This window comes from Heptranchias perlo, chromosome 3 (genome assembly GCF_035084215.1).
Source record: "Heptranchias perlo isolate sHepPer1 chromosome 3, sHepPer1.hap1, whole genome shotgun sequence".
NCBI lineage: Eukaryota > Metazoa > Chordata > Chondrichthyes > Hexanchiformes > Hexanchidae > Heptranchias > Heptranchias perlo.
The window spans coordinates 127153054-127175501 of record NC_090327.1 but is presented as its reverse complement, the minus strand read 5'-3'; the positions used below and the strand labels follow the sequence as shown (position 1 = coordinate 127175501).

Sequence of the window (22448 nt, the reverse complement as noted above, 5' to 3'; positions counted from 1 at the left end):
CCTCAGTGGCAAGAAGCAAAGGGTAATGGTCGACGGGTGTTTTTGCGACTGGAAGGCTATTTCCAGTGGGGTGTCACAGGGCTCGGTACAAGGTCCTTTGCTTTTTGTGGTATACATTAACGATTTGGACTTAAACGTAGGGGGCATGATTAAGAAATTTGCGGATGACACAAAGATAGGCCATGTGGTTGATAGTGAGGAGGAAAGCTGTAGACTGCAGGAAGATATCAAGGGACTGGTCAGATGGGCAGAAAAGTGGTAAATGGAGTTCAATCCAGAGAAGTGTGAGGTAATGCATTTGGGGAGAGCAAACAAGGTAAGGGAATACACAATATATGGGAGGATACTGAGAGGTGTAGAGGAAGTGAGGGACCTTGGAGTGCATGTCCACAGATCCCTGAAGCTAGCAGGACAGGTAGATAAGGTGGTTAAGAAAGTATATGGAATGCTTTCCTTTATTAGCTGAGGCATAGAATATAAAGGCAAGGATGTTATGCTGGAACTGTATAAAACACTAGTTAGGCCACGGCTTGAGTACTGAACGCAGTTCTGGCCACCCCATTACAGGAAAGATGTAATTACACTAGATAGGGTGTGGAAGAGATTTACGAGGATGTTGCCAGGACTGGAGAATTTTAGCTATGATGACAGATTGGATAGGCTGGGGTTGTTTTCCTTGGAACAGAGGAGGCTGAGGGGAGATTTGATTGAGGTGTACAAAATTATGAGGGGCCTAGATAGAGTGGATAGGAAGGACCTATTTCTCTTAGCAGAAGGGTCAATAACCAGGGGGCATAGATTTAAAGTGATTGGTAGAAGGATTGGAGCGGAAATGAGGAAAAATATTTTCACCCAGAGGGTGTTGGGGTCTGGAACTCACTGCCTGAGAGGGTGGTAGAGGCAGAAACCCTCAACTCATTTAAAAAATACCTGGATGTGCACTTGAAGAGCCGTGACCTGCAGGGCTACGGACCAAATGAGGGAAAGTGGGATTAGGCTGGGTGGCTCATTTCTCAGCCGGCATGGACACCATGGGCCGAATGGCCTCCTTCTGTGCCGTAAATTTTCTATGATTCTAACCTGTATGCTTTTTTAACCACTTTCTCAACCTGCCCTGCCACCTTCAAAGATTTGTGCACATATGCCCCCAGGTCTCTCGGTTTATGCACCCTCTTTGGAATTGTACCATTTCGTTTATATTGCCTCTCCTCATTCTTCCTGAGAAAATGTATCACTTTGCACTTCTCTGTGTTAAATTTCATCTACCATGTGTCCGCCCATTCCACCAGCCTGTCTGTCCTCTTGAAGTCGATTGCTATCCAATTCATTCTTTGATTGGTGGTGTATGTCAAGCGGTGTTCCCCAGGGATCTATCCTGAGGCCTCTGCTTTTCACCATATATATTAATGACTTGTACAAAGGAATAGACATATGTATATCCAAGTTTGCAAATGATGCTAAGTTAAGAAGCATGGTAAGTTGTGTAGATGGGAGCAGGAAGTTACAAAGGGACATAGACTGACTAAGTGAGTGAGCAAAACCATGGCAGATGGAGTTCAACATGGTGAAGTGTGAGGCCAGAATATTTTCTTAATGATGAGACTCTAGGAGCTGTGGAGGAGCAAAGGGATTTAAGTGTCCAAGAGCACAAATCACTAAAAACTAGTGCACAGGTACAAGAAGTAATGAAAAAGGCCAATAGAATGTTGGCCTTTATCTCAACAGGGTTGGAATACAGAAGTGAAGAAGTGATGCTTCAGTTGTACAGGCCTTTGGTCAGACCCCATTTGGAGACCTACATTCAGTTTTAGGCACCAAACCTGAGAAAAGATATATTGGCCTCGGAAGCTGTTCATCGCAGATTCACCAGAATCATACCAGGACTTAAAGGGTTAAAATCGCTTTCGAATTTAGAGGTTTGAGGGGTGACGAAAATGATATGGGGATTTGATAGGGTAGGCAAAGAGAAACTATTTTGTCTGATGGGGGAATCCAGAACAAGAGGGTATAATCTTAAAATTAGAGCCAGGCCAGTTAGGACTGAAATCAGGAAGCCTTTTCACACAAAGGATTGTGGAAATCTGGACCTCACTCCCCAAAAGGCTGAGGATGCTGGGTCAATTGAAATTTTCAACACAGATCAATAGTTTTTTTTAGGTAATGGTATTGATAGATAGAATCATGGAATGATTACAGCACCACTTGCCTGGATGAGTGCAGCTCCAACAACACTCAAGAAGCTTGACACCATCCAGGACAAACCAGCCTGCATGATTGACTCCCCATCCACCACCTTAAATATTCACTCCCTCCACCACCGGCGCACTGTGGCTGCAGTGTGTACCATCTACAAGATGCACTGCAGCAACTCGCCAAGGCTTCTTCGACAGCATCTCCCAAACCCGCGACCTCTACCACCTAGAAGGACAAGGGCAGCAGGCGCATGGGAACATCACCACCTGCACGTTCCCCTTCAAGTCACACACCATCCTGACTTGGAAATATATCGCCGTTCCTTCATCGTCACTGGGTCAAAATCCTGGAATTCCCTACCTAACAGCACTGTGGGAGAACCTTCACCACACGGACTGCAGTGGTTCAAGAAGGCGGCTCACCACCACCTTCTCAAGGGCAATTAAGGATGGGCAATAAATGCTGGCCTTGCCAGTGACGTCCACATCCCATGAATAATTTTTTTTTAAAAGAGGCCATTTGGCCCGTCAAGCTCATGCTGGCTCTCTGCAAGAACAATCCAGCTAGTCCCACTCCCCCACCCTTTCCCCATAGTCCTCCAATTTTTTTCCCTTCAAGTACTTATCCAGTTCCCTTTTGAAAGCCATCATTGAATCTGCCTCCACCACCCCCTCGGGCAGTGCATTCCAGATCATAAACATTCACTGCGTAAAAAAGTTTTTCCTCATGTCACCTTTGGTTCTTTTGCCGATTGCCTTAAATCTGTGTCCTCTGGTTCTTCACCCTTCCACCAATGGAAACAGTTTCTCTCTAATTACTCTGTCTAGATCCCTCATGATTTTGAACACCTCTATCAAATCTCCTCTCAACCTTCTCTGCTCTAAGGAGAACAACCCCAGCTTCTCCAGTCTATCCACCTAACTGAAGTCCTTCATCCCTGGAACCATTCTAGTAAATCTTTTCTGCGCCCTCTCTAAGGTCTTCACATCCTTCCTAAAGTGTGATGTCCAGAATTGGACACAATACTCCAGTTGTGGCTGAACCAGTGTTCTATAAAGGTTCATCATAACTTCCTTGCTTTTGTACTCTATGCCTCTATTTATAAAACCCAGGATCCCGTATGCTTTTTTAACTGCTTTCTCAACCTGCCCTGCCACCTTCAACGATTTGTGTACATATACCCCCAGGTCTCTCTGTTCCTGCATCCCATTTAGAATTGTACCCTTTAGTTTATATTGCCCTTCCTCATTCTTCTTGCCAAAATATATCACTTCACACTTCTCTGCATTAAATTTCATCTGCCACTTGTCTGCCCATTCCACCAGCCTGTCTATGTTCTCTTGAAGTCTATCACTATCCTCCTCACTGTTCACTACACTTCCAAGTTTTGTGTCATCTGCAAATTTTGAAATTGTGCCCTGTACACCCAAGTCCAAGTCATTATTATATATATAGAAAAGCAGTGGTCCCAGCACCAACCCCTGGGGAACACCACCTATACCTTCCTCCAGTCTGAAAATCAACCGTTCAACACCACACTCTGCTTCCTGTCACTCAGCAATTTCATAACCATGCTGCCACTGCCCCTTTTATTCCATGGGCTTCAACTTTGCTGACAAGCCTATTATGTGCCACTTTATCAAATGCCTTTTGGAAGTCCATATACACAAAATCAACTACATTGCCCTCATCAACCCTCTCTGTTACCTCTTCAAAATACTCAATCAAATTAGTTAAGCACAATTTGCCTTTAATAAATCTGTGCTGGCTTTCCCTAATTAATCTGCACTTGTCCAAGTGACTGTTAATTTCGTCTCGGATTATCGTTTCTAAAAGTTTCCCCACCACCAGGGTTAAACTGACTGGCCTGTAGTTGCTGGGTTTATCCTTACACCTTTTTTGAACAAGAGTGTAACATTTGCAATTCTCCAGATATGGAACAAAAGCGGAAAAATGGAGTTCAGGTACCGATCAAGCACCTGAATCGCCTACTCCTGCTCCTCTGTTCTGAGTACAGATTGGAGAACTGGGTATGAAGGTCAACGTGCCTGATTCCTGGTGTTCCTGATTCTCTGGGCATTCATTTTAATGATCAGAAAATCTGGATTGCCATGAATTGGGCACATTGATACCTCAGCTTCTCTGATCTGCTTTGGGAGTGGATCCTCTGAAAATCCACTTGAATGTGCTAATTTATTGCAATACCCAGTCCCCAGCTGCTAGCATTTATTTAAGGTTACAAAATATCTTCTCACGGGTATAATGATTACTTCTAATTGGTTTCGATGAAGCTTTGTGAAATTTTGGGAGAATGCATTATCCAGACTAATTTCCAATTTTAATACATGTTCCTAAAATAAACAGTCGAACAGAAGAGCTGATCATGGCTAATTCTCAATATTTCATCAAGACTTAGTAGACATTATTAGACAAGAAGTAGAAGGCTACTGCAATTAGTAATAAAAAAGAGCATTTTAATACTGTATCATGAATTGAATTCTCTACCTCCCAATAAAACATTAATATGTTGGAAAGCGTAGGTCCTGATTAACTAAATTAGTTAAAGAATGCACCCACCAGAATGAAACAAAAGTAGAATATCAGAACATGCACCGTGCCAGCAATATCACAATCTATCAGAAATCTTTAACTGCAAAGCACTTGAGCATAATTTGATTTTCCACTTGAAGCTCTACAAAACTAACATGTAAAATGAGTTTCTCAGTTGGGTTACTCATATGCAGTATTACAGTCTACAGATGTTTCCTATTGCCTTTTCTTTGTGTTTTAAATTGGCCATCAGCCCAGCCATATTAACACATCAATCACAAATATAGATATGGTAAGATAAACATCTATTTCAACGACAACTTTTGTGTGGAGCTGGTGGTCCTCCCCTACTTGAAAAGAACTGGAGGTCTTTGATCAATGGTCTTCAGTCTGCAACCTTCTGTGTAATTATTCTCCTTTTTTTCTGAAGTGGAGAGGCTCCAAGGTCTGCTGGAAATGAGATGTCTGGTTCCTGAGAGCTGTCACTGTTTTGGGATATGGTGTTCCCTTTGAGCTGGACTTTGTTGCTTGACATGCGCTGCTGCTGATCTTTGAGCTCCATGTATGAACGGGAGAAGGTGTGAAAGATCGAGGTAACTGGGAAGGCCATGAGGAGAATGCCACTCAGGATGCTGCTCAAAGCTACCACCTGCCCAGGTATACTCCGTGGCACCATGTCTCCGTAACCCACAGTTGTCATAGAGATCACAGCCCACCAGTAGCTGCTTGGGATGCTGGTGAATTCATGTTTGGCACCCAGTTCACTTTCAGCTAAAAATACCAGAGGTGAGAACAGTGCCATGGCCACACAGAGAAAGAGAAGAAGGAGGCCAAATTCCCGTGTGCATCGTTGGACTGTGAGTCCCAGGGTCTGCAGGCCAAGGGAATGACGAACCAACCTCATCACATACAAAATCCTCAAAGCACGCAGAACTCGGAGGACAAGGCCTACTTTTTCCAAATCTAAATTTCCAGGACTACTTGGGTTCCCATCGACTGAAACGGCATCTATAGTCAGGCTGATGTAATAAGGCAAAATGGCCATTATGTCGATGAGGTTTAGAGGAGTTCTCAGAAACGCACATTTGCTCTGTGCTTGGATAAATCGCAGCAGAAACTCTAATGAAAACCAGGCCACGCAGATTGTTTCTAGTACAAATATGTTGTAACACTTCTGGGAGCATTCGCCCTGGAAAAAAAAGAGAAAAGAAAAATCAAAATAGTTTTATGCGAACACCTGGTGAAGATGTAACATTTTCTATTTCTAATGATTTTTGATTGATAAGCTGATTACTAAGTTCCCCCAGTGACTTAAAGGGTGAATGCACTCCATGGTATGGTACTGGGCCATACAGAACAAGGAAGGTCCCAAGTTTGATCACTGGTCAGTGTTGAGTTAGCTGATCTCAGCTGGGTCAGCAGTTAGATAGGGCACAATAGATTTTTGGACTCTAGGGGAATCAAGGGATTTGGGGATCGGGCAGAAAAGTGGAGTTGAGGTTGACAATCAGCCATGATCTGATTGAGGGACTGTATGGCCTACTCCTGTTCCTATTTCTTATGTTCTTGTGTAATTAGGGGGAAAATCAGCCAGGGTTCCTGCAATCCAGTGACCAGTGCTGCAAAGTGCTTATGGCATCCATGTGGATGTCTGGTGAGGATAGGACCATGCTTGACTGTGATGTCCTTCATGATGGGAATAGCTTTCCAGCACTCACTGTCTGCCTCACAAATATCTGCGAGATATCGAAGGGCTGTTACAATTCATGGAACTGCTTCCAGCAAGACTCAATACCTTGAGGAAAGAAAGGGAGAATAGAGAGAAGTAGAATGATATGATAGTGTGGGATCCACTACAGGAGATTTTTTTCATTAGCGACTCTCTTCCTTCTTGGTCATTTGACTGGGAACTGGGCTCACTGATTGCCACTCACTTAGAGATGCAGTCTTACGTGCTGCTACTAAAACCTTTCAGGGCTGGTAAAGTATTGCTATTGAAGGAAGTTGACCATACAACACATGTCCTTTAAATGATTTTTGCACAACAGTTTTGATTACAGAGGATACTGGACATATCCCCACACAGGTACCAAAGTAGTGGGTAATGCAACAGAAGTCATGAAGAAAATAATTAGCAATAAAATGATGGTTATGACATTAGAGTACTCAAAGCTTCATAAATCACCAAGCCTATTTGAAATGCATCTGGGAGAACTTAGAGAGATGAAGGTGGAAGAGCATACAGTGGTATCGGAAATCTGTGCAAAACTCATAAGAAATATGGTGGTACCAGAGGACTAGAAAGCAGTTAATATGATTCCACACTTTGAAAGGTCAGGTCAGAAGCATGTACCTAGTAATTATACATCCGTTAGTCTGACATTTACAGTGGGAAATGACTATTAAAAGCACATAATAAAAGTCTAGGCAATAAATCCAAACCAACAATGGTTTATGAAATTATATTGAACACATTTATTGGAATTCTTAGTTCATAGAGTCCTACATCCCATTTTCTCACCTCCTTTCCTGATGATGTTGACTCATGTTGAGATATCGTTCACAAGTGCTGGCCATCCTCTGATACCTCATCCCAAGGTGTGATTCTTTAATTATGAGCCAAGGCAGAGAATGTCAGCAGGCTCCAGAATCACGGGAAGCATCACACCCTATCTGACCCCGACAATGGCCAAATATCTCCTCGGAGCTGCTCCCGCTCCGCTGCCTTAACTTCGCAGGACGTGCAGCAGGATCCCCGTTTACGCCGCAATTCTGGCAAGGTTACAGCAGCGGAACGGAAGCAGCTCTGGGGAAATTCCCAGCCAATCTCTTCGCAGCAAAGGTCACTGGACAGTAATCAGGAGCAGGAACCCTAACTAATTTTTTTCCTTCCTATTTCATAAGTGCCGAGGCCAATCATAACGTCAAGTCAGCAGAGATCAGTTAACTCAGCACAAACCAGGCACTGAACCCCAGACATTCCTGGCTCAGATCCACACTAGGCAGTTAGAATTTACCAACTGAAAAGAAAAGCTAAATGCTCTAAGGACAGGAACCATATAGGTTTACAGTACAGAAGAGGGCCATTTGGCCCATTGAGTCTGTGCTGGCTGTTTACGAGAGCAATGCAAAACTAATCCCACTGCCCTGCCCTCTTCTGATATCCCTGTTTCTTTATTTGATTCAAATATTTATCCAATTTTCCCCTAAAGTTTCTCCTAACCTCTCTCTTTCCTCTCAGTGACAATTTTAAGTGATGACCCCCCCCCTCATCACTGCCTCCCCAACCTGAGGAAATTTTCACTATTAGCCTATCAAAACCCTTAATAATTTTAAAAGCCTTTGTTAAATCTTCTCTTACCCTTTTCTTTTCCAGTGAAAATAGTCCAGTATCTCAAATCTCTCCTCAGTTTCTGCCACCCTAGCAGAAACTGGTTAACTCAGTATGAAGCAGGAATTAAATATGGAACCTTCTGCTTTATATGATTAGGTGTGACACCACATAGTCCTATATACAGCCAGTAGGAATTCCCTAACATAAGTTAATTTAATCACATTCATATTCAAAAATAGCCTGACTGATCAAGCAGTGAATATATTTATAAGCATTTTTCTTGTACTGTTTGAGTCTTATGTACTAGGTCCAATGTTGCAAACTGCAGAGATCTGATTACTAACCTTGATAGTTGTGGGAGATAAAATTCTCATGCAGACAGCTCAATAACATGTTATGACTGTACTGTACTGACTATTACTGTATACGTAGATGATCATTATAAATACTAGTAAGTGGTCTGAGTTTACACACTGAGGCAGGTATTAGTCTAAAAATGACTCTTTGCTGATATTAAAAGACAAAGGCTTAAAGCAATTGTATTATATTCCTCTCTCCGCTATTATAACAGAGCCCTTAAATCATTTATTTTAAATAGATTAACTTCTCTGTTAAAATAATGTTCATAGATTATACATTTATTTATGTTATAAAATTTATTTTATTTTATAAAATGTATTTTAAATTAATGCTTCCATTAAAACAGCAAATGGAGGAATATCATACAATTTGTCAATTAATATCAGCAATAGTAATTTCTTGGTTATGATCTCCTTAGGTCAGAGAGCAAAAGTACAGAAAGCATTTACAGATATTAAGAATTAATTGAGCTATTCTGTTACTGGAAAAATATTTTCAGACATTAATTTATTGCTGATATGTATAACATCTTCTCGTTTCTGGGAATTCCAGTTCTTTACAGGGGAAAAAAAATATTTGTATGTAGATAGGGAAAAAAATGAGCAAGACTAGTCATCTACAGGAATATGAGAGAGACTATCTATTTAATAGTACATTAACTGGCTGTAATGTGCATCCTTGATAGTGATACAACCAGACAATGACAAACTACCAATTTTCAATACAGGGAGCCCACCCTGGAACTTGTGGATTAATGAGGCACAACAGTCTGGATAACCATTTATAACTAATGCAACTAAGTATTCGTATAACTAATGCCACTAACCATTTAGCAAAATATCAGAACAATGTAAATATTGTCATACTTAGTAAGCATTTATTTTTATAGTCACACATGAACAAACACAGGGGATCATAAGTAAAGGATGCTTAGTCCAACAGGAAAAAAGCTTTAGATCTGGGAACAGAATTGATAGATTTTGCTATATGGAGATGACCTGACAATTGGGATGATTTAACTTTCATCAGAGAATATAGTTTGCTAAATAGAGATGACCTGACAAATAGAATTTTTAATTTTCATCATTGAATATAGTTTACTGTATGGAGATGTCCTGACAAAGGGGATGATTTAATTTTCCTGACAGAATTCCAGTTAACAGCCATTAGTTATACAACACATGCAGAAACTACAGCTGTGTAGGAAGAGACCTGCGCAAGTCTTAAAACCTGGTTGCAATGATATCTGGGATTATAGTAGAAAGGGTAAAACCAGCAGGGCAAAGAATTGGCTAAGTGTTTTACACTGTACTGGTACATCAGACACATGGCAGAATAATCCTATTGTGCTCTGAGTTGCAGGCACAGTCAGAAAAACGGTACTGCATACCGGCACTGGAGTAGCTCTTATAAGTAGCTGCCTTTTAGAGACATTTTTGTTTTGTTTATAAATATTAACTGAATGGAAGCAAAGCAGCCCTTTTGTATAATAGACTCTTACAGCACAGAAGGAGACCATTCGGCCCATCGTGCTTGTGCCGGCTCTTTTTTAAAATTCGTTTACGGGATGTGGGCGTCGCTGGCGAGGCCGGCATTTATTGCCCATCCCTAATTGCCCTTGAGAAGGTGGTGGTGAGCCGCCTTCTTGAACCGCTGCAGTCCGTGTGGTGAAGGTTCTCCCACAGTGCTGTTAGGAAGCGAGTTCCAGGATTTTGACCCAGTCACGATGAAGGAACGATGATATATTTCCAAGTCGGGATGGTGTGTGACTTGGAGGGGAACGTGCAGGTGGTGTTGTTCCCATGTACCTGCTGCTCTTGTCCTTCTAGGTGGTAGAGGTTTGGGAGGTGCTGTCAAAAAAGCCTTGGCTATCTTGGCTATTCAATTAGTCCCACTCCCTTGTTCTTTCCCCGTAACCCTGCAATTTTTCCCCTTGAATTATTTATCCAATTCCCTTTTGAAAGTCTCTATTGAATCTGCTTCCACCACCCTTTCAGGCAGTGCATTCCAGATCATAATAACTCGCAGAGTAAAAAAAATTCTCATCTCTATAAACTATAAACTATGAGCTTGTGCTGTATTATATTTTCTTTCATGTACTGTTATTGGCAGGTTTCAAAATAGCATTCAAATAATCAGCATTCTAAAACAATTGCTTGCTTATTAGAACGCATTGACTGGGGATTAATTTCTAGCACATTACTGCAAAAGCGGTTCAGATAATTAGCAAGCTTGTGTATCACATAATTTATCATGTGGGTTGTTCTAATCAAAATGCTTTTTTGGTTAGGGCAAGCTGTGTCATCAGCAGGATTAAATGACTTTCTCCTGCTAATGAGACCAGTCATCTATTTAAATTACAAGGTTCTTAATGCAAGGAATAATTTCTGACGAAAAGAAAGCTGGTTTCCTTTTGCAGATTAACCATTTGAATTTCAATACATAACAGTTTGATCCTTAATAGCTGTCCCGAGACAAAGTCATTATATATGTTTAGTAATGATCCACAGTTCCAGGATCCATGGATATTTTGTAATGGATAATAACTGACATCATCTCCAAACAATAAATATTTCACAATCCTTGTAGGGTAAGTCACTTCTAAAACATTTGTATAACATAATTAAGTTTAAAATGACGAAGGCCTTCAATACTTCGGAATCAGGAAAGGAAGCTAAATGGAATTGTTGATTTTCCCATGGAAGATATAATGTGCACCACACTAGCGCTATTTAGACAAAATATCCTCTCTATCACCAAGACCGCCGTAATATCGCCAGTTGCCTCCCCCATTCCCCACCCTCCCCCACCCCCAGCTCATCTGCTGCCGAAAACTTCATCCATGCCTTTGTTACTTCTAGACTTGACTATTCCAATGCTCTCCTGGCCAGCCTCCCACCTTGCACCCTCTGTCAACTTGAACTCATCCAAAACTTTGCAGCCCATATCCTGACTCGCATCAGGTCCTGCTCATTCATCACTCCTGTGCTCGCTGACCTACATTGGATACTAGTCTGGCAACTCCTTGATTTAAAAATTCTCATCCTGGTTTTCAAATCCTTCCGTGACCTCACCCCTCCCTATCTCTGTAACCTCCACCAACCCTACAACCCTCTGAGATCTCTGAACTCCTCCAATTCTGGACCCTTGCGCATCCTCGATTTTCGTCGCTCCACCATTGCCTAGGTCCTAAGCTCTAGAAATCCCTCCTTAAACCTCTCTGCCTCTCTCTCCTCCTTTAAGACACTCCTTAAAACCTACCTCTTTGACCAAGCTTTTGGTCATCTCCTAATATCTCCTTATGTGGTTTGGTTTCAAATTTTGTTTGATAACGCTCCTGTGAAGCACCTTTGGACGTTTTACTACATTAAAGGTGCTATATAAATGCAAGTTGTTGTTGTTGTGTAGCCACCAGCTCAATATCAATCTATTTGTTGCCTAGTTTTTGCAGTGTAACAACTCACCTGACTGTTAGTGTTGTTGGTGCTCTGGACAAAACTGTACAGAGATGAAGCAATTGATTCCCCTTGCTTTGGATCCAGGGGAGACCTGCCCACTAGTATTTATTGAGACTAACTGGCCAAAGCTGAGTAGAGATTCCAAATATTCTGGAGATATATTTTGCTCTATGTATATAGTTAAGGAAAATTATTTTACTAAACTTTAGAGATTTAAAGTAACAGTTTAGCAAAATAATTTTTCTTTACGTGGAGCTATCTATACCCCCTGGAGTTTTGCTTGATTACCTTTAGCGATCAGGCCGTCCTGAAGCAGAACGTTCATTAAATCAGAAGACACTTGGTAATTCTAAGATTTAAATGCATTACAATTGATTTTACAGCTGCAGTCAATTTAAATCAGTAAGTCTAATCTGAGAAGGAAAATGATACTAGTGAACAGCCTGATTCTGAACTTTTCTGAAGCAAGTTTGGTAAGAAGGTTTATTTTAAGTTGCGCAGAACAGCGTATTCTAAACCAGCTATCCTGTTCAATCTTTCTTTTAAAAATAACGTGAGCTTCCTTAAGTCACACAGCAAAGAGCTGATTCCACAGCCAGAGAATGGAATCTCCAGTAATCATGTCAAGCATCGCTAGATGGAAAAAACAGGGAAGGAGTAACATCTGTTGCCTGAATCTATTTAAGCTTCTTTGAGGGGTTTTTAAGCTTGGTATTTTTATTGGGTTCAGTATCACTGACCGTTCCCATTGGTGAACTACATGTCCCTTATGAACAAGTGTGTACCTTTTCCTGCCCAATTTCTAGATAAATGAAGGAAAACACAGGGGTCAAACAGAGAGCCCTTATCATCGTCTTCAAATCCCTCGATTGCCTCACCCCTCCCTAATCTCGTCCAGCCCCACAACCCTCCGGGAACTCTACATCCTCTGATTCTAGCCTCTTGCATATCAGCTGTGGCTCAGTGGATAGCACTCTTGCTTCTGAATCAGAAGGTTGTGGGTTCAAGTCCCGCCCCAGGAATTAGAGCACAAAATCCAGACTGATACTCCAGTGCAGTATTGAGTGAGTGCTGTACTGTTAAACCAGGATCCCATCTGCCCTCTCATGTGGACATAAAAGATCCTATGGCATTATTTCATACAGGAGCAGGGGAGTTGTCCCCAGCCAATGTTTCTCCTTCAACCAACAATACCAAAGGTTGTTATCATGGTTGGGAACTAAATATTCCAGGGTACTAGACTTTTAGAAAAGATCGGCAAAATAGAAAAGGAGGGGGCGGGTAGTCCAGATAATAAAGGATGAGATAAAGACAGTAGTGAGAAAGGATCTTAGCTCAGAAAATCAGGATATAGAATCAGTATGGGTGGAGTTAAGAAATAACAAGGGGCAGAAAACACTTCTGGGAGTAGTTTATAGGCCCCCTAAAAGTAGTTACAGTGTTGGACAGAGTGTAAATCAGGAAATTAGAGGAGCATATAACAAGGGTAATGCAATAATTGTGGGGGACTTTAATCTTCATATAGACTGGGCAAACCAAATTGGCAAAAGTTATGGAGAACAATATGTCGAGGAACCAACTAGGGAACAGGCTATTTTAGATCTGGTATTGTGTAATGAGACAGGGTTAATTAGTGATCTTATAGATAAGGATCCTCCAGGGATGATCATAATGGGGCAGAAATTACTCACATGTGAACGCCGTTCCTTAATGGCGTCCTGTTTCTCTGACAGTGAATCGAAGGAGCAAGTTCACGTATTTGCACATGCGCACTAAAACCCGGAAATCGTGAACTTGCTCCTATTGGTTTGTCGGTGATTTGACAGCTGCGAATTAAAGGGGAATCGCACGCCATAATCATTGAAATCACTGAAAAATCGTAAAGCTGGAACGTAACCACTTACATCACCAAAAGGTACGCTGAAAAATACCAGGTCTACGCTACTTTTTAAAAGCACAATGACTCTTAATGACTGCCAAACAAATAAAAAATAAATTTTAAAAATGTGCAGCCTCATATTACTCCTTATTGTAATATTTCTTTGACATTAAAAAAAGTTTAAATTAAAAAATGTTACTTTTTTTTTACTTTTCACTTCTGTCTCTTTAATTTAAATTAGTTCTTTGGCTTTTTATTAAAAAAATAAAATTTTTATTGACAATGACTTGCAGAATATTATTTTAAATGAATGAACTTTGCTTGTGGGTGCGACTTCTCTTCCTGACAGATTTTGTGGGCGTGTCTTCCTTTCTCACAGACATTTCCCATGAGAATCAACCCATGCTGTCCAGAGGCTGTGTTGATGTCGTGTATTTCTTGAAAACTTCCAAATCACGCAAGTCTATGCCACGGAGCCCGCAGTGAGTAAAATTTGTACATTTAATTCACAGGAGCTGCTGCGAATGTTGCCATACCGCTCTGAGCAAGTCCCGGCTCATTATGGTAGAATTTCATATTGAGTTTGAGAGTGATGTAGTTAAGTCCAAAACAAGGGTCTTAAATTTAAACAAAGCCAATTATGTGGGTATGAGGGGAGAGTTGGCTGAGGTAGATTGGGAAATTAGATTAAAAGATATGACGGTAGATAAGCAATGGCGTACATTTAAAGAAATAATTCATAATTCTCAATGAATATACATTACTTTGAAGAATAAAAACTCCATGGGAAAAATGATCCAACTGTGGCTAACTAGAGAAGTTCAGGATAGTATTAGATTAAAAGAAGAGGCTTACAACGTTGCCAAAAAGTGTAATAAACTTGATGATTGGGAAGGTTTTAGAAATCAGCAAAGGATGACCAAGAAATTGATAAAGAGAGAGAAAATTGAAATATCAGCAAGAAATATAAAAACAGATTGTAAGAGCGTCTGCAAGTATGTAAAAAGGAAGAGAGTAGCAAGAGTAAACATCCTTACAGCCTTAGAGGCTGTGACAGGAGAAATTATAATGGGGAATAAGGAAATGGCAGAGACGTTAGACAAATAGTAGAAGGCACAAAAAGCATACCGGAAATAACGGGAACCAAGGGTCTAATGAGAGTGAGAAAATTAAAGCAATTAAGATTAGCAAAGAAAAAGTGTTGGCGAAATTAATGGGACTAAAAGCCGAAAAATCCCTTGGACCTGATGGCCTACATCCTAGGGTTTTAAAGGAGATGGCTGCAGAGATAGTGGATGCATTGGTTTAGGTCTTTCAGAATTCCCTAGAATTTGGAACGGTCCCCGTAGATTGAAAGGTAGCAAATGTAACCCCGCTATTAGAGAAAATAGGGAACTACAGGCCAGTTAGCCTGACTTCAATAGTAGGGAAAATGCTAGAATCTATTATTTAGGATGTAGTAACAGGGCACTTAGAAAATCATAATATCTTTAGGCAGAGTCAACACGGTTTTCTGAAAGGGAAATCGTGTTTGACAGATCTATTAGATTTTTTTTGAAGATGTAACTAGCAGGGTAGATAAGGAGGAACCAGTGGATGTCGTATATTTGGATTTTCAAAAGACATTGGATAAGAAGTTGTTACACAAGATTAGGGCTCACGGGATTGGGGGTAATATATTAGCATGGATTGAGGATTGGTTAACGGATTGGTTACATCCTTCCTTAATAATAGATTCTAGCATTTCCCATACTATTGATGTCAGGCTAACTGGCCCGTAGTTCGCTGTTTTCTCTCTCCCTCCTTTCTTGATTAGCAGGTTTACATTTGCTACCTTCCAATCCATGGGGACGAAATGCAAGTCTATCTTTCTTTTCTTTTTTCTCTTGTGCATCCCCAATTTCCTTTGCCCCTCCATAAGCTTTGGAATTCCCTCCCTAAATCTCTCCACCCTCCACCTCTCGCTCCTCCTTTAAGCCGCTCCTTAAAACCTACCTCTTTGACCAAATTTTGGTCACCTGTCCTAATATCTCCTTATGTGGCTCGGTGTCAATTTTTGTCTGATAACGCTCCTGTGAAGCGCTCTGGGACGTTTTACTATGTTAAAGGCAAGTATATAAATGCAAGTTGTTGTAGTAGTTGTTGTTGTTATTGCAACCTGATTTACGAGAATATATATTGCTGCCTTGTGATCCCCTTGACTTCAATAAGTGGAATAATATAGACTCCACCAGACCACAGCTCACACAATGAGCCAACAGAAAAATCTATTAGATATTAAACAGACAAATGAAAAGAACTCAACACAAATAGTGTATTTAGAGTACATAAAAACATTACCATTCTCAAAATGTCAAAACACTTCTCCCACACTAATTGTCAACATAAAATGGACTCTAGAAACATAGTTGTTACCTGACTATATGTTACCATGGACCCTTCTGATTAGTCCCGGACTCCTCATTGCCTCAGACTGATTTGTGAAGTAAGCACAGGCAGCTAATTATAAACCGACAACCAGTAGCTCTTGGCTATGGATCTGCCCATCAAAAAGTCTACAGAGAATCATGGCACCACCCCTCTCACAGACCTGACTCCAAGTCTTCAACAGAGATACAGCTGTCAATTAAATCTATTAATTTAATAAGACTCCCAGGATGTCAATCACCTCGGCTGTTTGAATTGAATGGGATGGCTTGAGCCATTGATAAGTTCCAAACACTTGGTTAACAGTAACCAATTATTAACCCTGTGGGTGCCGAGACCAGCAAGAAAGAAAAACAACAACAACTTGCATTTATATAGTGCCTTTAACATAGTAAAAAGTCCCAAGGCGCTTCACAGGAGCGATTACCAAACAAAATTTGGCACCGAGCCACAAAGGAGATATTGGGACAGGTGACCAAAAGCTTGGTCAAAGAGGTAGGTTTTAAGGAGCATCTTAAAGGAGGAGAGATATAGAGGCGGAGAGGATTACGGACGGAATTCCAGAGCTTATAGCGCCTTTCACAACCTCAGGATGTCCCAAAGCACTTTACAGCCAATGAATTACTTCTTGAGATGTAGTCACTGTTGTAATGCAGGAAAGTTTAGGGCCTAGGCAGCTAAAGGCATGGCCACCAATGGTGGACCGATGAAAATCAATAAATAATCCACCAGACAAAGATGCTTAAATTTTGTTACAAAAGAAAAGTGAAAGAATTGTACTTTTACATGTAGAATTATTTATAAAACAGCAAGTAACCTAAAATAGTAATGTTTACTGCACCGATATAGCAGTTTGAAGCTGAACTTTAACAGTATTAGGAGACTTACCCGCTCCTCTTCTTCTCTCAGATCAGGCATGGTGCTGATGCAGAGACTTACTGTGGTGATCGTCACAAATATAACAGAAAGGCAAGCAAAGATCTTCCCTGGGATCCCTGAATCTGGATTTTCCACCATGTCCCTGAGGTTCTTCATACAATGACCCAGGCGAGTCGTGTCATCAAAGGCACCCTGTGTTTCTTCGGTAAGTAGCACTTCGTAATCCCCCTTGATTTCTTCTAGATCCTCTACTTTTTGATACAGTTTACGGCGACAACACCACTCCAGATTTTCATCCTCAATGCCCCAATAAACCAGCTCCTCCTGAAAGGAAAGAGCACACATTTCTCTGAGGAGCCTCAGTTTCCCAGCTGTCAGGAAAGTCATAATAATTCTGAAGGCACAAGGATTGCGATCAAAGAAAAATTCATTGTGCTTTATATCGTAATCGTCACAGATGTCCATGATTTCATCATAATTGCTGCATGCTTTAAGTTTGCCTAGACGTGTTAATGGGAACTGGTCAAGTGTAGTCCATGGAATCCTATACTTAATGCCTCCAACATTAACGAGCACATACGGAGTTCTGTCGTTGAGTTCGGTGATGCAGCAGACATCCTCAACTGGTTGAAGCAGTTTGGCTTTTTGGTAATAAATTCCCTTCTTGGTGCGGATCTCCACGTTCTCCAAGGTGCAAGTGAACGTGTTGAGTTCCCGCTCAGATCTGCCCTCAGCTAGTAGAGCCATCGTAATTTTATCTACTGCCTTGCAGAACTAGTCGCTCTACCTCATGGAAAATGACCCAATGAAATAAAATTGTTGCATCTGAAATGAGAAAAGATTGATTTTAAAACAAAATAATCACATCCCTATTCAGTCAAAACATAGACATGGCTAAAAGTATGAGGCTCTATCTGTCACATGGGACACTGGGAATAGTCAAGTGGCATTAATGTATTCTCTCTTTTCTCCCGTCTTTGTTTTACTTTGTCTTTTTCTTCTTGTTTTTTCAAAACTCACCTGGTTGTTGGTAATGGGAAGAATTTCTTATTGCTTTCTCTTCATGGACAGGAAAAGAAAACAATAGAATGCTATGGGGGTAGGACTATCCCTGAATACACAGTGAAAGTCCTCTGATATGATGCAAGCTTCTTGGTAAGTGGACTGAGTCTCCAATGAACCAAACTGTACCCTCATGTATGCCGTGCATATGTAGCATGCCACATTACCCTTTTTATTGTAGTATATGGCACTGCAGACAGACTGCTTTCCACTCTGAAAGGCCATGATTAATCACGCTATTAGACATTTATATTCAGGCTAAGTCTATTAGTCATATTTATTTACATGTAAGATAATTACACAAAAGCAAAAAGAAAGAGTAAGTTACTGATGGTTCAAATACTTAGAAAATAATAAAGATAAAATCATTCCACAAGGGTTTAAAATATCTTCTTAATGAATATATTTGTTACACAGTCCAATATTCTGGAAGACTTTTGAAGAAACTAGCCTTTCATAGACTTCTCAATGTGATGTTTGTATGTGGGTGGGGTGGGGTGATATTCCTACCATCAAATGGAGCCTGAGTTTCAATTCAAGAATCAAAGCTGAAAACTCAACACTCAATTTGAACAATGAACTAAAGATACTGAAGCCTATAAATAAAGACCTGTAAATCAATGAAGTTCAAAGATACATATGGTGCATTCTGTGTGTAGAATCACTTGATGAATAGCAGTTCACACCTTGTCCAGGTTTACATCCCTATTAATGATTTAAACAAATATAACTAGATTAGCATCCTGGATCATCTATAGACCAAAGAATCTCATAGAATCATCTACAGACCAAAGAATCTATCTATATTTTCACAGGGCTCTGGGCTCCATCTTGTAGTAAAGAAAGACACATTAACATTTCTTCTTAACTCCATTTCTAAAATACATTTACTCTGTGTATCTAAAATCATATAAAGAAACATATATACACAAGACATTGTCCTGTCTGGCACAGAATTAAATCTGCTTTCACCACATCCTCTATTAAAGGTTATAAATTCTCCCGTTCAAACAAAAGGCTTTCACTTGCACAAGGAATCCTGGGATATCCAAACTCCGTAGCAGACTATTATTTCCTCTTGATTTCCAGCCAAAGAAAGCAAGAAAAATGCTAGGAATTACCAACATAGCAAGCTACTATTCAGAAATGCCTGTAATGACAATTTTCAGGTGGAAGATCAGGGATCGATTTCCCACGGCAGGAGAGTCAGTAAGCCTCAAACAGACAAACAAAAGAGCAAAGCAGTGTACACTCAAGTGTGTGTTAAACCAAGTGCTGGTAAATTGGACCTCAATGGAATTGAAGAATGGTGTTGCTACTGCAACTTCAAAAATGGCACCTTTGGGACACTAAGAAGAACACTTTCATTGTAATAAAAGAATCAAAAACAGCATATCAGTGGGGATGAATATTAATGCCATGGATTATTACAAAGCACTATATGTATGTTTAGTTCCAGTGACAAGTGGGTAGAAGGAACAGGTACTGAATGAAGACAAAGTTTTCATCAGAGGATGGAAGTGAAGCAAAAAGAAATTGGGGAACTTATCCCACATTATTCTTGCACATCTCTCATCATCCCATTGCTGGAAGCTTCATAAATACATTGTTTGCCAATCATATTATTTGAAGAATGTTGATGTAGATGAACCATTGGGAGAAAATAATTTAGGAATGGGAATATTCCCTGTAAAGTTATTGAGATTGCTTTTGATATTTTTTCCCGACTTTACAGCACAATGACACAATGTAATGACTTCATTAACATCATTAAATTATCATGTCACATGTAAGTGACAACATAAAGATGCAACAAAAACTAAAATTACAAATGGACCTTGCTTCCTGGATGGCTCAGCGGGTAGTTTCCTTGCCCAGTACTGAGTCATACAGATCAGCTTCGACAGCACCTCCCAAACCCGTGACCTCCATCACCTAGAAGGACGAGGGCAGGCGGTTCATGGGAACATCACCACCTCCAGTTTCCCCTCCAAGTCACACACCATCCTGACTTGGACATATATCACCGTTCCTTCATCGTCGCTGGGTCAAGATCCTGTAAACTTCCTACATAACAGCATTAATGGAATACCTTCACCAAACGGACTGCAGTGGTTCAAGAAGAAGGCCCACCACCACCTTCTCAAGGGCAATTAGGGATGGGCAATAAATGCTGGCCTCGCCAGCGACGCCCACATCCCGAGAATGAATGAAAAAAAAGACTTGATCTACGGCCTCTGTTGAGCTAGATCATTTTGGCTAGAACAACAATGGGCCTCCACAATTAGTTTCAATGTTCCTAGGTTATGGAGAGGGTTTTCATCCTTAACCTCTGCTGAAAAGAGTTTGTGCATGGACTTTGTGCTAAGACCAGCACAAAACTCAGCAGTGAACCCTTCCTTGTCTCATGATCAAATGGACTGCTGACACTCACTGTCTCGGCTCATGTGAAGAACGGCAGTTTCAGCATGTTATCAAAGGCTGGCCCAGCATCAATGGAACTGTACTCCAGCACGACTCAATACATTCAGGAGAGGAAGGGAGAAAAACTGGAAAACAAATGACATGTAGTATTTTAAGTCACAACTAAGCAATTAAAAAAAAATCACAAAAGGACCAAAGTCACAAATGACATCCTCTGTGTCTGGGACTGTGGTGCATTATCCCTCCTCACCCTCTCTGCAGCTTTTGACATGGTCGACCACACCATCCTCCTTCAACACCTCTCCTCCTTTGTACAGCTCAGTGGGACTTTCCTCATTTGGTTCTACTCTTGTCTATCCGGTTATATCTCCCGGTCCCCCAAGGCTTCAAATTTAAAATTCTCATTGTCATGTTTAAATCCCTTTATGCTTCGCCCCTCCCTACCTCTGTATCTCCTACAGCTCTACAATCCCCCTGAACTCTGTGTTCCTCTGACTCTGTTTTTTTGTGTAACCTTTCACTACTGGTAGCGGTACCTTCAGCTACCTAGGCCCCACTCTCTCCCTAGACCCCTGTGCCTCCCCACACCCCTCTCCTTCTTTAAGACCCTCCATAAAACATACCTCTTCGATCCTTTCTACTGTCTCCTTCTTTGACTCAATATCCGTTTTTTTTGATCGTGCCTCCGTGAAGCAACTGGAGAGGTTTATATACATTAAAGGCACTGTATAAATACAAGTTGTTGTCGCTGACACATTCTTTTTTTAAATATAAAAAAAATAGATGCCTTTGGAGCAAAAGATACGCTATTACATCAAACACCAGATTATTAACAATAAGAAACATCAATTTGCTTGGGGGTTATGGTTATTAACATCCCAAGCTGCTCACTAGCAACTATTACAAATGAGAAGCATCATAAGGTCCCTGCTCTATCATTATGCTAGATTTCTAAACACTAATAATTATCCACCAACTACACAAAGTTTATTAAGATTTTTAAATGCAACTACACCTCTGTGGGAACGTGCATCGTCTTTACAATCGAACGAGCCAATTGAAAATTTTAAATTGCTACGGTTTAGAAAGTTTTGTTACCTGACGTGATTGAGGCAGGGTTTTAACTGCCAACGGGTTTCCAGCGGGAAACCAGTGCTTTCAGTTAGATTTTCGGCTGTCCCACAGCGGCAGAATGAGGCCGCCGTGATTTTAACCCAACCTCATTAACTTGCCACCAACCCACTTTCCGCCCGTTCCAGGCAGGAAGCAGCTGCCAGCTTGCGGAAACTTGGGCAACCACTGGCTGTCCGCCAATACTCAGGTAAGTCTGGGGTTCCGAGGCGGGTCCCGTGGTACAGAAGGGGAAGGCGGGGAGTCCGTTTGGGGTCCGAAGCAGCACTCCTGCTCCTCCTGGTCCAGCAAAGGAAAGTAAAGAAAACTTACCTTGAATGGCCTCTTCTGCTTCCGATCCTCTTCTGACTTCCCCCTGGTGGGAGTTAAAACTGAGGTTAGAGTCCGATGATGTCAAAGGGCTCTGATCTGCATATTTAAAGAAGAACCCTGCCCGCTTCAGGCGGGCGCCTTTGCTGCCTGCTCAGAAGAGCAGATTACAACTGAAGATGGCGGGATTCAGGCAGGACATCATTGGGTAAGTCAATTTTAACTGCCTGCTCGCAGGGCCAGTAGGGTTAAAATCAATCTCGACGTCTCCTACCATCCAACGAGGAAACAGCTAAGTTTATCATTAAAATGGTAATCCATTTGGAGGACTGTAAGGTGCAGTGCATTCTACCACTAGATTGGATACCAGGATTTAGACGCTGATAGTCGCACTCTGACTTCCTTAAGGTGGCAAGTTGCTGAAATCAGTCGGGTACATCAC

At 41.1% G+C, this 22448-nt stretch overlaps 1 protein-coding gene across 1 annotated transcript; it reads right to left on the bottom strand.

Annotated features, from left to right (window-relative positions):
• Positions 1-4685: 4685 nt before the first annotated feature.
• Positions 4686-17898, bottom strand: kcng2 (potassium voltage-gated channel, subfamily G, member 2). The gene is made up of 2 exons (XM_067976687.1): positions 17090-17898; positions 4686-5932 (listed from the first exon to the last, which is right to left on the bottom strand). The coding sequence occupies exons 1-2, from the start codon at positions 17825-17827 to the stop codon at positions 5129-5131; spliced, it is 1542 nt and encodes a 513-aa protein (XP_067832788.1). The 5' UTR covers positions 17828-17898; the 3' UTR covers positions 4686-5128.
• Positions 17899-22448: the final 4550 nt, after the last annotated feature.

Coding starts and splice junctions, on each gene's coding strand:
- kcng2 (XM_067976687.1), bottom strand. CDS start 17,827: ATGGCTCTACTAGCTGAGGGCAGATCTGAGCGGGAACTCAACACGTTC. Junction 5,933..17,089: donor TGAGAGAAGAAGAGGAGCGG/GTAAGTCTCCTA, acceptor TTTTTTTTCCAG/GGCGAATGCTCCCAGAAGTG.